Below are 17725 nucleotides of genomic sequence, written 5' to 3'. Positions count from 1 at the left end.
AGTTTGTTTGCTTTTCTCAGTAAAGGCTTTAAAGGCTTCTGATTCTGTTTCTAGTCTCTGGCCTTTTGTCTTTCTTTCCTCTATTAGAGCATGTGAACCTTTGCAGGAGGGGCACTCTTCATTCCCCTTGTCTCTAGACCCAAGCTGTGCTTTTCTGCAGAAGGAAGGTTGGAATCCACCAGCAGGAATATTATGTCCAACTATTGCAGTTTGGTTGTAGTTGGTGTCGTAGCCAAAATGAACAGAGAGATACAGCCTGGATGGAGTGTAATGAAAAGAATATTAGACCAAGAACTGGCCTGTTTCTAGCTGACCTCTGTATCTCCTATCAGGTGAGCAGAAGCGGTAGAAATGCAGTATAATGACCCCAGCAGACTGGACTGGGGGCTCTCGTGCCCCCAGGTCATCTACAACTCCATTAACATTTCACACAGACCAACCAAGGAAGCCAGATCAACAGGACTCTTGATTTCAATTCATCCTTCTTTTCTTTTTTATAAACTGTGTGCTTCAAGGGGTTGATGGGAGTCTTGCTGGCAGATGCATCTGAGGACCATTGCTGGAGTTTGAGGGAAGGCACTGGTAAAGCAGAGCAAGCTCAACAGAGGCCTGCATTGAGGTCCACTTAGGGTGTGTTACAAATACTTGGCATGAATTTACTTTTGATTCCTGTCTTATTCCCATTTATGATGTGTTGTTTGTGTACAAGCAGCTGGGGAACAAGCCTACGATTTCAAATGGAGAAGTAAAATATAAACATTTCTGAGACCAGGACTCTGCTGAAGAATGTATCAGAAAACCTGCTATGAATTTGCCACCTCATCCTGCAATGCATTGAGGTCTGCATAATCAAGCAATTACCTATAAGCAATAAATAAATAAAATTGGGATGGTTGAGGCAAAGAAACCCTCTGGTTCCAAAGGTAACTCTGGGCCTGCACATGCAGTTAAGATAATTTATAATATGGGCATATCCTGGTTTCAGCTGGTGTAGAGTTACTTTTCTTCCCTAGTAGCGCAAATTACTAGGAAATGGAGACTTTATCACTCCTACGTAATTCTTCTGTAAAGGTCAGATAATCATAAAAAAATATAGCATAATAAATCAGACAGGGGATGGACCAGGCTGACCTTGGGAGCCCCAATCTTCTACCAGTGCAGAGTATAAATTCTAATGCTCGGTTTTTCTGGCATCTCTTGACAAGATGGGTGTCACCAGGGACTTGCTGTGGTTATTCCTCTTAAATGCAGCATTCCTGGATGCCATCTCACCTAATCTACACAAAAAAAATTCTTCCCGAGAAGGTAGGAAAAAGGGTATCTTACTTTGCTATGCTGGGTCTATCCATGGCACTCACAGGCCAGTTTCATCAAGCCTTTGCAAAAATTAGAAGACAGATTGAAATTTGATAATATCAGGTTGTCTTATTAAAAAATATGAACCAATTGATATCACAATTAAGTTGGAGGTTTTTTTTGTTGAAGTAAATTTAGTGTGATGAAATTCTTATTGTGTCTTGTAGCAAAGTTTAAACCAAATTTAAAAAAGAATTCTGACATGAAAGACTGAGAGACTTTGTTCCTATAAATCTGTGAGTTTCAGTATGGAATTATGAGGGATTATCGTTTCCTTGGCTGTAATGCATATTTGCTTTATAATGCTTCAAATTCCACCTTGCAAATATACACGGAACCACCCAATACTTATTTAGCTTTATGTAATTTAATGGGAGTGCTATAGAAAGCCACAGTTGCTATGCTGTAGGGTGTCAGAAGTCCCAGGTATGTGCATTTTGCTAACTTGGGGCTTTCAGGCATGCGGAATAAAAACCTGGAGACTGTAACTATCCAGTCTGTGTGCATGCAAACACAAAACAGTGTTGGGTTTCCTCAATAACCAATAGTTAGTATTGCTGAGGACTTTCTAAACGCTATCAGTATTAAAAAAAAAAAAAAAAAGAAAACAACAAAAACCCAACAAACGAACAAAAAAGGTATGACTCTCACTCCTCTTTCACAGAAGATATCTGAAGTCTTATGCTCCTGGTAGGAATTTCTTCTGACTCAGACACCTCTTTGCTCACTGTTTTTTTGCAGTTATAAATAAGAAAACAACACCCATTATATCCCTGGGAATACTGGTGATAGAGTGTGTTGCTAATTTTGCCCACTGCTTTCAAAAAGACAGTTCAAAATGCTTGAATTAAAAAAAGCTGAAAACAGAAATGAAAGCTAATCCAAGGAAATCAGAATAAGAGCCATTTAAAACAATGAAATCATAGAACAAAGAAACCAAAAGGGTCTGAAATCTGTCTCACTCTAGGAAGTCACTTTGTGTATGTCTGGGAATTACCACGTACTTTGTGTGTGCTACACAGATAAAAAAGGCTCGAGAAAGACATATCTCTTTTGAAGTGCTGTATCAGATCATGGACCTTGACTAAGCATGTCATTGATTTATTTTTGCATGAAAATCATGAATACATTTATGCAAGTTTTCTTTGTTCTTGTTTTAGGGTTTTTTACTACTCATTTAATTTTCCAGATAAGCCTGTGTATATAAACAACTGAAAGTGGGCTGGGTATTTCAAATGAGAAGCACAGATTTAAGGGAGTTCCACAAATATTCTGTATTACTCACTCCCAGTCACATCTTCCTGTAAACTTTGAGTATTTCACTTTATTAGGTTGATGGTACAACTGCAATGCTTGGTTTATTCATCTCCCAACGTTTTCTGTCCATTCCTGGCAAATACACATTAAGAATTGTCACTAAAAAACTCAAATATCAGTCAAAAATCCAAACTATTCTTTTTAAACTGACCGAACATTAATCCAAACATGCATGTATGAAAAACAGGTTGGCTAAATGGCAGATTTGCCCTCAGTTGTCTCTGTTAACATCCTTATTTTAATTGAAAAGATAATTTTGTGAGGCTACCATGCCCTTGTGGAATATGATGTTACTAATTATCTCTTATTTTGCAGAGACCAGAGCTTTGCCCTGCATCCCAAAACATGCAGCTCCCTAGGGAAAACATAGCTCATCTGAATTTGTTGATCACATGTATTGTGAATAGAGTCACTGAAAGCAGCCATGTACTACAAGAATCCTAAAGTAATAAATTCATGGAATCACAGAATCATAGAACGATTTGGGTTACAAGGCAACTTTAATAATCTTCTGCCTTAAAGAAGCAGAGACAGTTTAAAACAGAAGATGCTCAGAGCCATGTCTGCCCTTGAAAGTTGCCAGTGAAGGGAACTCCATAACATCTCAGGCAACATCAAAAGATTAGGACTCATTTGACTGAATAAAAGTGTTTTGAAGATGTGCCAAAAAATTCTTGCTTTTCTCGCTCCTTCCACAGAAGAACACCCTTGAGATTGAGACATTGCTCTCCATCTCCCATGTGACAGGGTGACACCAACATCCCCAGCGCTGGGAGAAACCTGGTCATGCTCCTTCACCCAACAGGGCCTCACAAGCTTCTTTCTCTTCCTTCTCTACAGATGCCACCAGCACTGATACACTCAGGTTAAGGTCATCTGCTCCTCCAGGTGGGTGTGAATCTGTCCAAAATTTCTGGCCAGTGCTTTTGAGGAGCCAGTAATTTCTGCAGAGTTTGGGATTTGTTTTCTCCATGGGACAGCAGAGCACAGGAAAAGCACATCAAAATGAAGCCAAGACTCACAGTCCTGGTGGTCTGAAACTTGTAGAGCGATGTCAAGTCCCCAGCCAGGGAAGGTGCCTGCTTGTGGTCTTTGTTGGCTGGAATTTGGTGTGTTTTGCAATGACTCCAAGATTATATCTTTGGCTGATCCCACCATGCAAGACCATCCTGCTGAGACCCCCAGGCTCCTCATTTCCAATGCGACAGGGTGGAACAAGCATCCCCAGGACTGGGAGAAACATGGCCATCCTCCTTCTTAAGCCAGGGCCTCAGTTGCTTATTTCGCTTCCTCCCCTGCAGATGCCACAATCAAACTAAGACTAATTTTCTCTGCCGGTCCAAGTGCGTCTCAATGTATCCTGGGATTTCTGACCGCAGCTTTTGAAGAAAAAATTGGTGCCTCACACTTTGGGGTTTGTCTTCTAGAAAGGAAAGCAGAGCCTCACCTGCCTCTTTCCTTTCCTCCCCTACAGGTGCCCTAAGTACAACCACACCCAGCACCACTAGCTCTGCTCCTTCAGGTGGGTCTGAATGTCTCCTGGGTTTTGTGGCCACTGCTTTGTGCAGAAACAATTAGTGCCTCAGAGTCTGGGCTTTGGTTCCCTCCCTGGGAGAGGAGAACCATGGAAAAGCAGTTGAACACAGCCCAGACTGGGAGTCGGGGTGGTCTGTAACTCACAGTGTGATGCCAAGGCCCCGGCAAGAGAAGGTGCCTTTGTGCTAGAGTCTCTTGCCACGTTTTCCGTATGTCCTTCTTTCCAAGATGCCACCATCCGCCTGGTGAACGGCAGCAACCGCTGCGAGGGTCGTGTTGAGATTTCACACTCCGGGGGTCGGGGCACCGTCTGTGACGACAGCTGGGACCTGAGCGATGCCCAGGTGGTGTGCAGGCAGCTGGGATGTGGCTTTGCTGTTTCTGCAACATCGAGCGCCTCCTTTGGACAAGGCAGTGGCAGCATCTACCTGGACGATGTGAACTGTGCTGGGTGGGAGTCGTCCCTCTTCCAGTGCAGCCACCGTGGCTGGGGCGTCCACAACTGCAACCATGGTGAAGATGCTGGTGTTGTGTGCTCAGGTACCATGGATTTGACTGCCTGCACAGCGGGACGCTTTCAGAAAGTGGTCTTAGCTGGTAGGAATTCGATGTGTGTTGGGCATGAGGGCAGGATTATGTTTCTGGTGGATCCCACCATGTGAGACCATTCTGTCGAGCTGCCTGGGCTCTTCACTGCCCATATTGGTGCCAAGGTGGCACCAACATGCCCCGCACAGCAGAAACCCAGTCACGGTTCTTCATCCTACAGGCCTCACCTGCCTCTTTCCTTTCCTCCCCTACAGGTGCCCTAAGTACAACCACACCCAGCACCACCAGCTCTGCTCCTTCAGGTGGGTCTGAATGTCTCCTGGGTTTTGTGGCCACTGCTTTGTGCAGAAACAATTAGTGCCTCAGAGTCTGGGCTTTGGTTTTCTCGGTGGGAGAGGAGAACCACGGAAAAGCAGTTGAACAGAGCCCAGACTGGCAGTCGGGGTGGTCTGTAACTCACAGTGTGATGCTAAGGCCCCGGCAAGAGAAGGTGTCTTTGTGCTAGAGTCTCTTGCCAAGTTTTCCGTATGTCCTTCTTTCCAAGATGCCACCATCCGCCTGGTGAACGGCAGCAACCGCTGCGAGGGTCGCGTTGAGATTTCACACTCCGGGGGTCGGGGCACCGTCTGTGACGACAGCTGGGACCTGAGCGATGCCCAGGTGGTGTGCAGGCAGCTGGGATGTGGCTTTGCTGTTTCTGCAACATCGAGCGCCTCCTTTGGACAAGGCAGTGGCAGCATCTACCTGGACGATGTGAACTGTGCTGGGTGGGAGTCGTCCCTCTTCCAGTGCAGCCACCGTGGCTGGGGCGTCCACAACTGCAACCATGGTGAAGATGCTGGTGTTGTGTGCTCAGGTACCATGGATTTGACTGCCTGCACAGCGGGACGCTTTCAGAAAGTGGTCTTAGCTGGTAGGAATTCGATGTGTGTTGGGCATGAGGGCAGGATTATGTTTCTGGTGGATCCCACCATGTGAGACCATTCTGTCGAGCTGCCTGGGCTCTTCACTGCCCATATTGGTGCCAAGGTGGCACCAACATGCCCCGCACAGCAGAAACCCAGTCACGGTTCTTCATCCTACAGGCCTCACCTGCCTCTTTCCTTTCCTCCCCTACAGGTGCCCTAAGTACAACCACACCCAGCACCACCAGCTCTGCTCCTTCAGGTGGGTCTGAATGTCTCCTGGGTTTTGTGGCCACTGCTTTGTGCAGAAACAATTAGTGCCTCAGAGTCTGGGCTTTGGTTTTCTCGGTGGGAGAGGAGAACCACGGAAAAGCAGTTGAACAGAGCCCAGACTGGCAGTCGGGGTGGTCTGTAACTCACAGTGTGATGCCAAGGCCCCGGCAAGAGAAGGTGCCTTTGTGCTAGAGTCTCTTGCCAAGTTTTCCATATGTCCTTCTTTCCAAGATGCCACCATCCGCCTGGTGAACGGCAGCAACCGCTGCGAGGGTCGCGTTGAGATTTCACACTCCGGGGGTCGGGGCACCGTCTGTGACGACAGCTGGGACCTGAGCGATGCCCAGGTGGTGTGCAGGCAGCTGGGATGTGGCTTTGCTGTTTCTGCAACATCGAGCGCCTCCTTTGGACAAGGCAGTGGCAGCATCTACCTGGACGATGTGAACTGTGCAGGGTCGGAGTCGTCCCTCTTCCAGTGCAGCCACCGTGGCTGGGGCGTCCACAACTGCAACCATGGTGAAGATGCTGGTGTTGTGTGCTCAGGTACCATGGATTTGACTGCCTGCACAGCGGGACGCTTTCAGAAAGTGGTCTTAGCTGGTAGGAATTCGATGTGTGTTGGGCATGAGGGCAGGATTATGTTTCTGGTGGATCCCACCATGTGAGACCATTCTGTCGAGCTGCCTGGGCTCTTCACTGCCCATATTGGTGCCAAGGTGGCACCAACATGCCCCGCACAGCAGAAACCCAGTCACGGTTCTTCATCCTACAGGCCTCACCTGCCTCTTTCCTTTCCTCCCCTACAGGTGCCCTAAGTACAACCACACCCAGCACCACCAGCTCTGCTCCTTCAGGTGGGTCTGAATGTCTCCTGGGTTTTGTGGCCACTGCTTTGTGCAGAAACAATTAGTGCCTCAGAGTCTGGGCTTTGATTCCCTCCCTGGGAGAGGAGAACCACGGAAAAGCAGTTGAACACAGCCCAGACTGGCAGTCGGGGTGGTCTGTAACTCACAGAGTGATGCCAAGGCCCCGGCAAGAGAAGGTGCCTTTGTGCTAGAGTCTCTTGCCACGTTTTCCGTATGTCCTTCTTTCCAAGATGCCACCATCCGCCTGGTGAACGGCAGCAACCGCTGCGAGGGTCGCGTTGAGATTTCACACTCCGGGGGTCGGGGCACCGTCTGTGACGACAGCTGGGACCTGAGCGATGCCCAGGTGGTGTGCAGGCAGCTGGGATGTGGCTTTGCTGTTTCTGCAACATCGAGCGCCTCCTTTGGACAAGGCAGTGGCAGCATCTACCTGGACGATGTGAACTGTGCAGGGTCGGAGTCGTCCCTCTTCCAGTGCAGCCACCGTGGCTGGGGCGTCCACAACTGCAACCATGGTGAAGATGCTGGTGTTGTGTGCTCAGGTACCATGGATTTGACTGCCTGCACAGCGGGACGCTTTCAGAAAGTGGTCTTAGCTGGTAGGAATTCGATGTGTGTTGGGCATGAGGGCAGGATTATGTTTCTGGTGGATCCCACCATGTGAGACCATTCTGTCGAGCTGCCTGGGCTCTTCACTGCCCATATTGGTGCCAAGGTGGCACCAACATGCCCCGCACAGCAGAAACCCAGTCACGGTTCTTCATCTTACAGGCCTCACCTGCCTCTTTCCTTTCCTCCCCTACAGGTGCCCTAAGTACAACCACACCCAGCACCACCAGCTCTGCTCCTTCAGGTGGGTCTGAATGTCTCCTGGGTTTTGTGGCCACTGCTTTGTGCAGAAACAATTAGTGCCTCAGAGTCTGGGCTTTGGTTTTCTCGGTGGGAGAGGAGAACCACGGAAAAGCAGTTGAACACAGCCCAGACTGGGAGTCGGGGTGGTCTGTAACTCACAGTGTGATGCCAAGGCCCCGGCAAGAGAAGGTGCCTTTGTGCTAGAGTCTCTTGCCACGTTTTCCGTATGTCCTTCTTTCCAAGATGCCACCATCCGCCTGGTGAACGGCAGCAACCGCTGCGAGGGTCGCGTTGAGATTTCACACTCCGGGGGTCGGGGCACCGTCTGTGACGACAGCTGGGACCTGAGCGATGCCCAGGTGGTGTGCAGGCAGCTGGGATGTGGCTTTGCTGTTTCTGCAACATCGAGCGCCTCCTTTGGACAAGGCAGTGGCAGCATCTACCTGGACGATGTGAACTGTGCAGGGTCGGAGTCGTCCCTCTTCCAGTGCAGCCACCGTGGCTGGGGCGTCCACAACTGCAACCATGGTGAAGATGCTGGTGTTGTGTGCTCAGGTACCATGGATTTGACTGCCTGCACAGCGGGACGCTTTCAGAAAGTGGTCTTAGCTGGTAGGAATTCGATGTGTGTTGGGCATGAGGGCAGGATTATGTTTCTGGTGGATCCCACCATGTGAGACCATTCTGTCGAGCTGCCTGGGCTCTTCACTGCCCATATTGGTGCCAAGGTGGCACCAACATGCCCCGCACAGCAGAAACCCAGTCACGGTTCTTCATCCTACAGGCCTCACCTGCCTCTTTCCTTTCCTCCCCTACAGGTGCCCTAAGTACAACCACACCCAGCACCACCAGCTCTGCTCCTTCAGGTGGGTCTGAATGTCTCCTGGGTTTTGTGGCCACTGCTTTGTGCAGAAACAATTAGTGCCTCAGAGTCTGGGCTTTGGTTTTCTCGGTGGGAGAGGAGAACCACGGAAAAGCAGTTGAACACAGCCCAGACTGGGAGTCGGGGTGGTCTGTAACTCACAGTGTGATGCCAAGGCCCCGGCAAGAGAAGGTGCCTTTGTGCTAGAGTCTCTTGCCACGTTTTCCGTATGTCCTTCTTTCCAAGATGCCACCATCCGCCTGGTGAACGGCAGCAACCGCTGCGAGGGTCGCGTTGAGATTTCACACTCCGGGGGTCGGGGCACCGTCTGTGACGACAGCTGGGACCTGAGCGATGCCCAGGTGGTGTGCAGGCAGCTGGGATGTGGCTTTGCTGTTTCTGCAACATCGAGCGCCTCCTTTGGACAAGGCAGTGGCAGCATCTACCTGGACGATGTGAACTGTGCTGGGTGGGAGTCGTCCCTCTTCCAGTGCAGCCACCGTGGCTGGGGCGTCCACAACTGCAACCATGGTGAAGATGCTGGTGTTGTGTGCTCAGGTACCATGGATTTGACTGCCTGCACAGCGGGACGCTTTCAGAAAGTGGTCTTAGCTGGTAGGAATTCGATGTGTGTTGGGCATGAGGGCAGGATTATGTTTCTGGTGGATCCCACCATGTGAGACCATTCTGTCGAGCTGCCTGGGCTCTTCACTGCCCATATTGGTGCCAAGGTGGCACCAACATGCCCCGCACAGCAGAAACCCAGTCACGGTTCTTCATCCTACAGGCCTCACCTGCCTCTTTCCTTTCCTCCCCTACAGGTGCCCTAAGTACAACCACACCCAGCACCACCAGCTCTGCTCCTTCAGGTGGGTCTGAATGTCTCCTGGGTTTTGTGGCCACTGCTTTGTGCAGAAACAATTAGTGCCTCAGAGTCTGGGCTTTGGTTTTCTCGGTGGGAGAGGAGAACCACGGAAAAGCAGTTGAACAGAGCCCAGACTGGCAGTCGGGGTGGTCTGTAACTCACAGTGTGATGCCAAGGCCCCGGCAAGAGAAGGTGCCTTTGTGCTAGAGTCTCTTGCCAAGTTTTCCATATGTCCTTCTTTCCAAGATGCCACCATCCGCCTGGTGAACGGCAGCAACCGCTGCGAGGGTCGCGTTGAGATTTCACACTCCGGGGGTCGGGGCACCGTCTGTGACGACAGCTGGGACCTGAGCGATGCCCAGGTGGTGTGCAGGCAGCTGGGATGTGGCTTTGCTGTTTCTGCAACATCGAGCGCCTCCTTTGGACAAGGCAGTGGCAGCATCTACCTGGACGATGTGAACTGTGCAGGGTCGGAGTCGTCCCTCTTCCAGTGCAGCCACCGTGGCTGGGGCGTCCACAACTGCAACCATGGTGAAGATGCTGGTGTTGTGTGCTCAGGTACCATGGATTTGACTGCCTGCACAGCGGGACGCTTTCAGAAAGTGGTCTTAGCTGGTAGGAATTCGATGTGTGTTGGGCATGAGGGCAGGATTATGTTTCTGGTGGATCCCACCATGTGAGACCATTCTGTCGAGCTGCCTGGGCTCTTCACTGCCCATATTGGTGCCAAGGTGGCACCAACATGCCCCGCACAGCAGAAACCCAGTCACGGTTCTTCATCCTACAGGCCTCACCTGCCTCTTTCCTTTCCTCCCCTACAGGTGCCCTAAGTACAACCACACCCAGCACCACCAGCTCTGCTCCTTCAGGTGGGTCTGAATGTCTCCTGGGTTTTGTGGCCACTGCTTTGTGCAGAAACAATTAGTGCCTCAGAGTCTGGGCTTTGATTCCCTCCCTGGGAGAGGAGAACCACGGAAAAGCAGTTGAACACAGCCCAGACTGGCAGTCGGGGTGGTCTGTAACTCACAGAGTGATGCCAAGGCCCCGGCAAGAGAAGGTGCCTTTGTGCTAGAGTCTCTTGCCACGTTTTCCGTATGTCCTTCTTTCCAAGATGCCACCATCCGCCTGGTGAACGGCAGCAACCGCTGCGAGGGTCGCGTTGAGATTTCACACTCCGGGGGTCGGGGCACCGTCTGTGACGACAGCTGGGACCTGAGCGATGCCCAGGTGGTGTGCAGGCAGCTGGGATGTGGCTTTGCTGTTTCTGCAACATCGAGCGCCTCCTTTGGACAAGGCAGTGGCAGCATCTACCTGGACGATGTGAACTGTGCAGGGTCGGAGTCGTCCCTCTTCCAGTGCAGCCACCGTGGCTGGGGCGTCCACAACTGCAACCATGGTGAAGATGCTGGTGTTGTGTGCTCAGGTACCATGGATTTGACTGCCTGCACAGCGGGACGCTTTCAGAAAGTGGTCTTAGCTGGTAGGAATTCGATGTGTGTTGGGCATGAGGGCAGGATTATGTTTCTGGTGGATCCCACCATGTGAGACCATTCTGTCGAGCTGCCTGGGCTCTTCACTGCCCATATTGGTGCCAAGGTGGCACCAACATGCCCCGCACAGCAGAAACCCAGTCACGGTTCTTCATCTTACAGGCCTCACCTGCCTCTTTCCTTTCCTCCCCTACAGGTGCCCTAAGTACAACCACACCCAGCACCACCAGCTCTGCTCCTTCAGGTGGGTCTGAATGTCTCCTGGGTTTTGTGGCCACTGCTTTGTGCAGAAACAATTAGTGCCTCAGAGTCTGGGCTTTGATTTTCTCGGTGGGAGAGGAGAACCACGGAAAAGCAGTTGAACACAGCCCAGACTGGGAGTCGGGGTGGTCTGTAACTCACAGTGTGATGCCAAGGCCCCGGCAAGAGAAGGTGCCTTTGTGCTAGAGTCTCTTGCCACGTTTTCCGTATGTCCTTCTTTCCAAGATGCCACCATCCGCCTGGTGAACGGCAGCAACCGCTGCGAGGGTCGCGTTGAGATTTCACACTCCGGGGGTCGGGGCACCGTCTGTGACGACAGCTGGGACCTGAGCGATGCCCAGGTGGTGTGCAGGCAGCTGGGATGTGGCTTTGCTGTTTCTGCAACATCGAGCGCCTCCTTTGGACAAGGCAGTGGCAGCATCTACCTGGACGATGTGAACTGTGCAGGGTCGGAGTCGTCCCTCTTCCAGTGCAGCCACCGTGGCTGGGGCGTCCACAACTGCAACCATGGTGAAGATGCTGGTGTTGTGTGCTCAGGTACCATGGATTTGACTGCCTGCACAGCGGGACGCTTTCAGAAAGTGGTCTTAGCTGGTAGGAATTCGATGTGTGTTGGGCATGAGGGCAGGATTATGTTTCTGGTGGATCCCACCATGTGAGACCATTCTGTCGAGCTGCCTGGGCTCTTCACTGCCCATATTGGTGCCAAGGTGGCACCAACATGCCCCGCACAGCAGAAACCCAGTCACGGTTCTTCATCCTACAGGCCTCACCTGCCTCTTTCCTTTCCTCCCCTACAGGTGCCCTAAGTACAACCACACCCAGCACCACCAGCTCTGCTCCTTCAGGTGGGTCTGAATGTCTCCTGGGTTTTGTGGCCACTGCTTTGTGCAGAAACAATTAGTGCCTCAGAGTCTGGGCTTTGGTTTTCTCGGTGGGAGAGGAGAACCACGGAAAAGCAGTTGAACAGAGCCCAGACTGGCAGTCGGGGTGGTCTGTAACTCACAGTGTGATGCCAAGGCCCCGGCAAGAGAAGGTGCCTTTGTGCTAGAGTCTCTTGCCACGTTTTCCGTATGTCCTTCTTTCCAAGATGCCACCATCCGCCTGGTGAACGGCAGCAACCGCTGCGAGGGTCGCGTTGAGATTTCACACTCCGGGGGTCGGGGCACCGTCTGTGACGACAGCTGGGACCTGAGCGATGCCCAGGTGGTGTGCAGGCAGCTGGGATGTGGCTTTGCTGTTTCTGCAACATCGAGCGCCTCCTTTGGACAAGGCAGTGGCAGCATCTACCTGGACGATGTGAACTGTGCAGGGTCGGAGTCGTCCCTCTTCCAGTGCAGCCACCGTGGCTGGGGCGTCCACAACTGCAACCATGGTGAAGATGCTGGTGTTGTGTGCTCAGGTACCATTGATTTGACTGCCTGCACAGCGGGACGCTTTCAGAAAGTGGTCTTAGCTGGTAGGAATTCGATGTGTGTTGGGCATGAGGGCAGGATTATGTTTCTGGTGGATCCCACCATGTGAGACCATTCTGTCGAGCTGCCTGGGCTCTTCACTGCCCATATTGGTGCCAAGGTGGCACCAACATGCCCCGCACAGCAGAAACCCAGTCACGGTTCTTCATCCTACAGGCCTCACCTGCCTCTTTCCTTTCCTCCCCTACAGGTGCCCTAAGTACAACCACACCCAGCACCACCAGCTCTGCTCCTTCAGGTGGGTCTGAATGTCTCCTGGGTTTTGTGGCCACTGCTTTGTGCAGAAACAATTAGTGCCTCAGAGTCTGGGCTTTGGTTTTCTCGGTGGGAGAGGAGAACCACGGAAAAGCAGTTGAACAGAGCCCAGACTGGCAGTCGGGGTGGTCTGTAACTCACAGTGTGATGCCAAGGCCCCGGCAAGAGAAGGTGCCTTTGTGCTAGAGTCTCTTGCCAAGTTTTCCATATGTCCTTCTTTCCAAGATGCCACCATCCGCCTGGTGAACGGCAGCAACCGCTGCGAGGGTCGCGTTGAGATTTCACACTCCGGGGGTCGGGGCACCGTCTGTGACGACAGCTGGGACCTGAGCGATGCCCAGGTGGTGTGCAGGCAGCTGGGATGTGGCTTTGCTGTTTCTGCAACATCGAGCGCCTCCTTTGGACAAGGCAGTGGCAGCATCTACCTGGACGATGTGAACTGTGCAGGGTCGGAGTCGTCCCTCTTCCAGTGCAGCCACCGTGGCTGGGGCGTCCACAACTGCAACCATGGTGAAGATGCTGGTGTTGTGTGCTCAGGTACCATGGATTTGACTGCCTGCACAGCGGGACGCTTTCAGAAAGTGGTCTTAGCTGGTAGGAATTCGATGTGTGTTGGGCATGAGGGCAGGATTATGTTTCTGGTGGATCCCACCATGTGAGACCATTCTGTCGAGCTGCCTGGGCTCTTCACTGCCCATATTGGTGCCAAGGTGGCACCAACATGCCCCGCACAGCAGAAACCCAGTCACGGTTCTTCATCCTACAGGCCTCACCTGCCTCTTTCCTTTCCTCCCCTACAGGTGCCCTAAGTACAACCACACCCAGCACCACCAGCTCTGCTCCTTCAGGTGGGTCTGAATGTCTCTTGGGTTTTGTGGCCACTGCTTTGTGCAGAAACAATTAGTGCCTCAGAGTCTGGGCTTTGATTCCCTCCCTGGGAGAGGAGAACCACGGAAAAGCAGTTGAACACAGCCCAGACTGGCAGTCGGGGTGGTCTGTAACTCACAGAGTGATGCCAAGGCCCCGGCAAGAGAAGGTGCCTTTGTGCTAGAGTCTCTTGCCACGTTTTCCGTATGTCCTTCTTTCCAAGATGCCACCATCCGCCTGGTGAACGGCAGCAACCGCTGCGAGGGTCGCGTTGAGATTTCACACTCCGGGGGTCGGGGCACCGTCTGTGACGACAGCTGGGACCTGAGCGATGCCCAGGTGGTGTGCAGGCAGCTGGGATGTGGCTTTGCTGTTTCTGCAACATCGAGCGCCTCCTTTGGACAAGGCAGTGGCAGCATCTACCTGGACGATGTGAACTGTGCAGGGTCGGAGTCGTCCCTCTTCCAGTGCAGCCACCGTGGCTGGGGCGTCCACAACTGCAACCATGGTGAAGATGCTGGTGTTGTGTGCTCAGGTACCATGGATTTGACTGCCTGCACAGCGGGACGCTTTCAGAAAGTGGTCTTAGCTGGTAGGAATTCGATGTGTGTTGGGCATGAGGGCAGGATTATGTTTCTGGTGGATCCCACCATGTGAGACCATTCTGTCGAGCTGCCTGGGCTCTTCACTGCCCATATTGGTGCCAAGGTGGCACCAACATGCCCCGCACAGCAGAAACCCAGTCACGGTTCTTCATCTTACAGGCCTCACCTGCCTCTTTCCTTTCCTCCCCTACAGGTGCCCTAAGTACAACCACACCCAGCACCACCAGCTCTGCTCCTTCAGGTGGGTCTGAATGTCTCCTGGGTTTTGTGGCCACTGCTTTGTGCAGAAACAATTAGTGCCTCAGAGTCTGGGCTTTGGTTTTCTCGGTGGGAGAGGAGAACCACGGAAAAGCAGTTGAACACAGCCCAGACTGGCAGTCGGGGTGGTCTGTAACTCACAGTGTGATGCCAAGGCCCCGGCAAGAGAAGGTGCCTTTGTGCTAGAGTCTCTTGCCACGTTTTCCGTATGTCCTTCTTTCCAAGATGCCACCATCCGCCTGGTGAACGGCAGCAACCGCTGCGAGGGTCGCGTTGAGATTTCACACTCCGGGGGTCGGGGCACCGTCTGTGACGACAGCTGGGACCTGAGCGATGCCCAGGTGGTGTGCAGGCAGCTGGGATGTGGCTTTGCTGTTTCTGCAACATCGAGCGCCTCCTTTGGACAAGGCAGTGGCAGCATCTACCTGGACGATGTGAACTGTGCAGGGTCGGAGTCGTCCCTCTTCCAGTGCAGCCACCGTGGCTGGGGCGTCCACAACTGCAACCATGGTGAAGATGCTGGTGTTGTGTGCTCAGGTACCATGGATTTGACTGCCTGCACAGCGGGACGCTTTCAGAAAGTGGTCTTAGCTGGTAGGAATTCGATGTGTGTTGGGCATGAGGGCAGGATTATGTTTCTGGTGGATCCCACCATGTGAGACCATTCTGTCGAGCTGCCTGGGCTCTTCACTGCCCATATTGGTGCCAAGGTGGCACCAACATGCCCCGCACAGCAGAAACCCAGTCACGGTTCTTCATCCTACAGGCCTCACCTGCCTCTTTCCTTTCCTCCCCTACAGGTGCCCTAAGTACAACCACACCCAGCACCACCAGCTCTGCTCCTTCAGGTGGGTCTGAATGTCTCCTGGGTTTTGTGGCCACTGCTTTGTGCAGAAACAATTAGTGCCTCAGAGTCTGGGCTTTGGTTTTCTCGGTGGGAGAGGAGAACCACGGAAAAGCAGTTGAACAGAGCCCAGACTGGCAGTCGGGGTGGTCTGTAACTCACAGTGTGATGCCAAGGCCCCGGCAAGAGAAGGTGTCTTTGTGCTAGAGTCTCTTGCCAAGTTTTCCGTATGTCCTTCTTTCCAAGATGCCACCATCCGCCTGGTGAACGGCAGCAACCGCTGCGAGGGTCGCGTTGAGATTTCACACTCCGGGGGTCGGGGCACCGTCTGTGACGACAGCTGGGACCTGAGCGATGCCCAGGTGGTGTGCAGGCAGCTGGGATGTGGCTTTGCTGTTTCTGCAACATCGAGCGCCTCCTTTGGACAAGGCAGTGGCAGCATCTACCTGGACGATGTGAACTGTGCTGGGTGGGAGTCGTCCCTCTTCCAGTGCAGCCACCGTGGCTGGGGCGTCCACAACTGCAACCATGGTGAAGATGCTGGTGTTGTGTGCTCAGGTACCATTGATTTGACTGCCTGCACAGCGGGACGCTTTCAGAAAGTGGTCTTAGCTGGTAGGAATTCGATGTGTGTTGGGCATGAGGGCAGGATTATGTTTCTGGTGGATCCCACCATGTGAGACCATTCTGTCGAGCTGCCTGGGCTCTTCACTGCCCATATTGGTGCCAAGGTGGCACCAACATGCCCCGCACAGCAGAAACCCAGTCACGGTTCTTCATCCTACAGGCCTCACCTGCCTCTTTCCTTTCCTCCCCTACAGGTGCCCTAAGTACTACCACACCCAGCACCACCAGCTCTGCTCCTTCAGGTGGGTCTGAATGTCTCCTGGGTTTTGTGGCCACTGCTTTGTGCAGAAACAATTAGTGCCTCAGAGTCTGGGCTTTGATTCCCTCCCTGGGAGAGGAGAACCACGGAAAAGCAGTTGAACACAGCCCAGACTGGCAGTCGGGGTGGTCTGTAACTCACAGTGTGATGCCAAGGCCCCGGCAAGAGAAGGTGCCTTTGTGCTAGAGTCTCTTGCCAAGTTTTCCATATGTCCTTCTTTCCAAGATGCCACCATCCGCCTGGTGAATGGCAGCAACCGCTGCGAGGGTCGCGTTGAGATTTCACACTCCGGGGGTCGGGGCACCGTCTGTGACGACAGCTGGGACCTGAGCGATGCCCAGGTGGTGTGCAGGCAGCTGGGATGTGGCTTTGCTGTTTCTGCAACATCGAGCGCCTCCTTTGGACAAGGCAGTGGCAGCATCTACCTGGACGATGTGAACTGTGCAGGGTCGGAGTCGTCCCTCTTCCAGTGCAGCCACCGTGGCTGGGGCGTCCACAACTGCAACCATGGTGAAGATGCTGGTGTTGTGTGCTCAGGTACCATGGATTTGACTGCCTGCACAGCGGGACGCTTTCAGAAAGTGGTCTTAGCTGGTAGGAATTCGATGTGTGTTGGGCATGAGGGCAGGATTATGTTTCTGGTGGATCCCACCATGTGAGACCATTCTGTCGAGCTGCCTGGGCTCTTCACTGCCCATATTGGTGCCAAGGTGGCACCAACATGCCCCGCACAGCAGAAACCCAGTCACGGTTCTTCATCCTACAGGCCTCACCTGCCTCTTTCCTTTCCTCCCCTACAGGTGCCCTAAGTACAACCACACCCAGCACCACCAGCTCTGCTCCTTCAGGTGGGTCTGAATGTCTCCTGGGTTTTGTGGCCACTGCTTTGTGCAGAAACAATTAGTGCCTCAGAGTCTGGGCTTTGGTTTTCTCGGTGGGAGAGGAGAACCACGGAAAAGCAGTTGAACACAGCCCAGACTGGCAGTCGGGGTGGTCTGTAACTCACAGAGTGATGCCAAGGCCCCGGCAAGAGAAGGTGCCTTTGTGCTAGAGTCTCTTGCCAAGTTTTCCGTATGTCCTTCTTTCCAAGATGCCACCATCCGCCTGGTGAACGGCAGCAACCGCTGCGAGGGTCGCGTTGAGATTTCACACTCCGGGGGTCGGGGCACCGTCTGTGACGACAGCTGGGACCTGAGCGATGCCCAGGTGGTGTGCAGGCAGCTGGGATGTGGCTTTGCTGTTTCTGCAACATCGAGCGCCTCCTTTGGACAAGGCAGTGGCAGCATCTACCTGGACGATGTGAACTGTGCAGGGTCGGAGTCGTCCCTCTTCCAGTGCAGCCACCGTGGCTGGGGCGTCCACAACTGCAACCATGGTGAAGATGCTGGTGTTGTGTGCTCAGG

The 17725-nt window shown here is 52.8% G+C and overlaps 1 protein-coding gene across 1 annotated transcript in view; it reads left to right on the top strand.

Moving 5' to 3' along the window:
* Window positions 1-1205: 1205 nt before the first annotated feature.
* LOC125329381 (deleted in malignant brain tumors 1 protein-like) overlaps window positions 1206-17725 on the top strand; it is a 31840-nt gene continuing 15320 nt past the window's right edge. Inside the window, exons 1-31 of the mRNA XM_048311263.1 lie at window positions 1206-1305; window positions 4438-4749; window positions 5013-5060; window positions 5303-5614; window positions 5878-5925; window positions 6168-6479; window positions 6743-6790; window positions 7033-7344; window positions 7608-7655; window positions 7898-8209; window positions 8473-8520; window positions 8763-9074; window positions 9338-9385; window positions 9628-9939; window positions 10203-10250; window positions 10493-10804; window positions 11068-11115; window positions 11358-11669; window positions 11933-11980; window positions 12223-12534; window positions 12798-12845; window positions 13088-13399; window positions 13663-13710; window positions 13953-14264; window positions 14528-14575; window positions 14818-15129; window positions 15393-15440; window positions 15683-16047; window positions 16523-16859; window positions 17123-17170; window positions 17413-17724. Of these exons, the coding sequence (XP_048167220.1) occupies window positions 1206-1305; window positions 4438-4749; window positions 5013-5060; window positions 5303-5614; window positions 5878-5925; window positions 6168-6479; window positions 6743-6790; window positions 7033-7344; window positions 7608-7655; window positions 7898-8209; window positions 8473-8520; window positions 8763-9074; window positions 9338-9385; window positions 9628-9939; window positions 10203-10250; window positions 10493-10804; window positions 11068-11115; window positions 11358-11669; window positions 11933-11980; window positions 12223-12534; window positions 12798-12845; window positions 13088-13399; window positions 13663-13710; window positions 13953-14264; window positions 14528-14575; window positions 14818-15129; window positions 15393-15440; window positions 15683-16047; window positions 16523-16859; window positions 17123-17170; window positions 17413-17724 (5842 nt within the window). The remainder of the gene's footprint in view (window positions 1306-4437; window positions 4750-5012; window positions 5061-5302; window positions 5615-5877; window positions 5926-6167; window positions 6480-6742; window positions 6791-7032; window positions 7345-7607; window positions 7656-7897; window positions 8210-8472; window positions 8521-8762; window positions 9075-9337; window positions 9386-9627; window positions 9940-10202; window positions 10251-10492; window positions 10805-11067; window positions 11116-11357; window positions 11670-11932; window positions 11981-12222; window positions 12535-12797; window positions 12846-13087; window positions 13400-13662; window positions 13711-13952; window positions 14265-14527; window positions 14576-14817; window positions 15130-15392; window positions 15441-15682; window positions 16048-16522; window positions 16860-17122; window positions 17171-17412; window position 17725) is intronic.

This window comes from Corvus hawaiiensis, chromosome 8, assembly GCF_020740725.1.
Source record: "Corvus hawaiiensis isolate bCorHaw1 chromosome 8, bCorHaw1.pri.cur, whole genome shotgun sequence".
NCBI lineage: Eukaryota > Metazoa > Chordata > Aves > Passeriformes > Corvidae > Corvus > Corvus hawaiiensis.
This window is presented reverse-complemented; position numbering and strand designations above follow the sequence as displayed.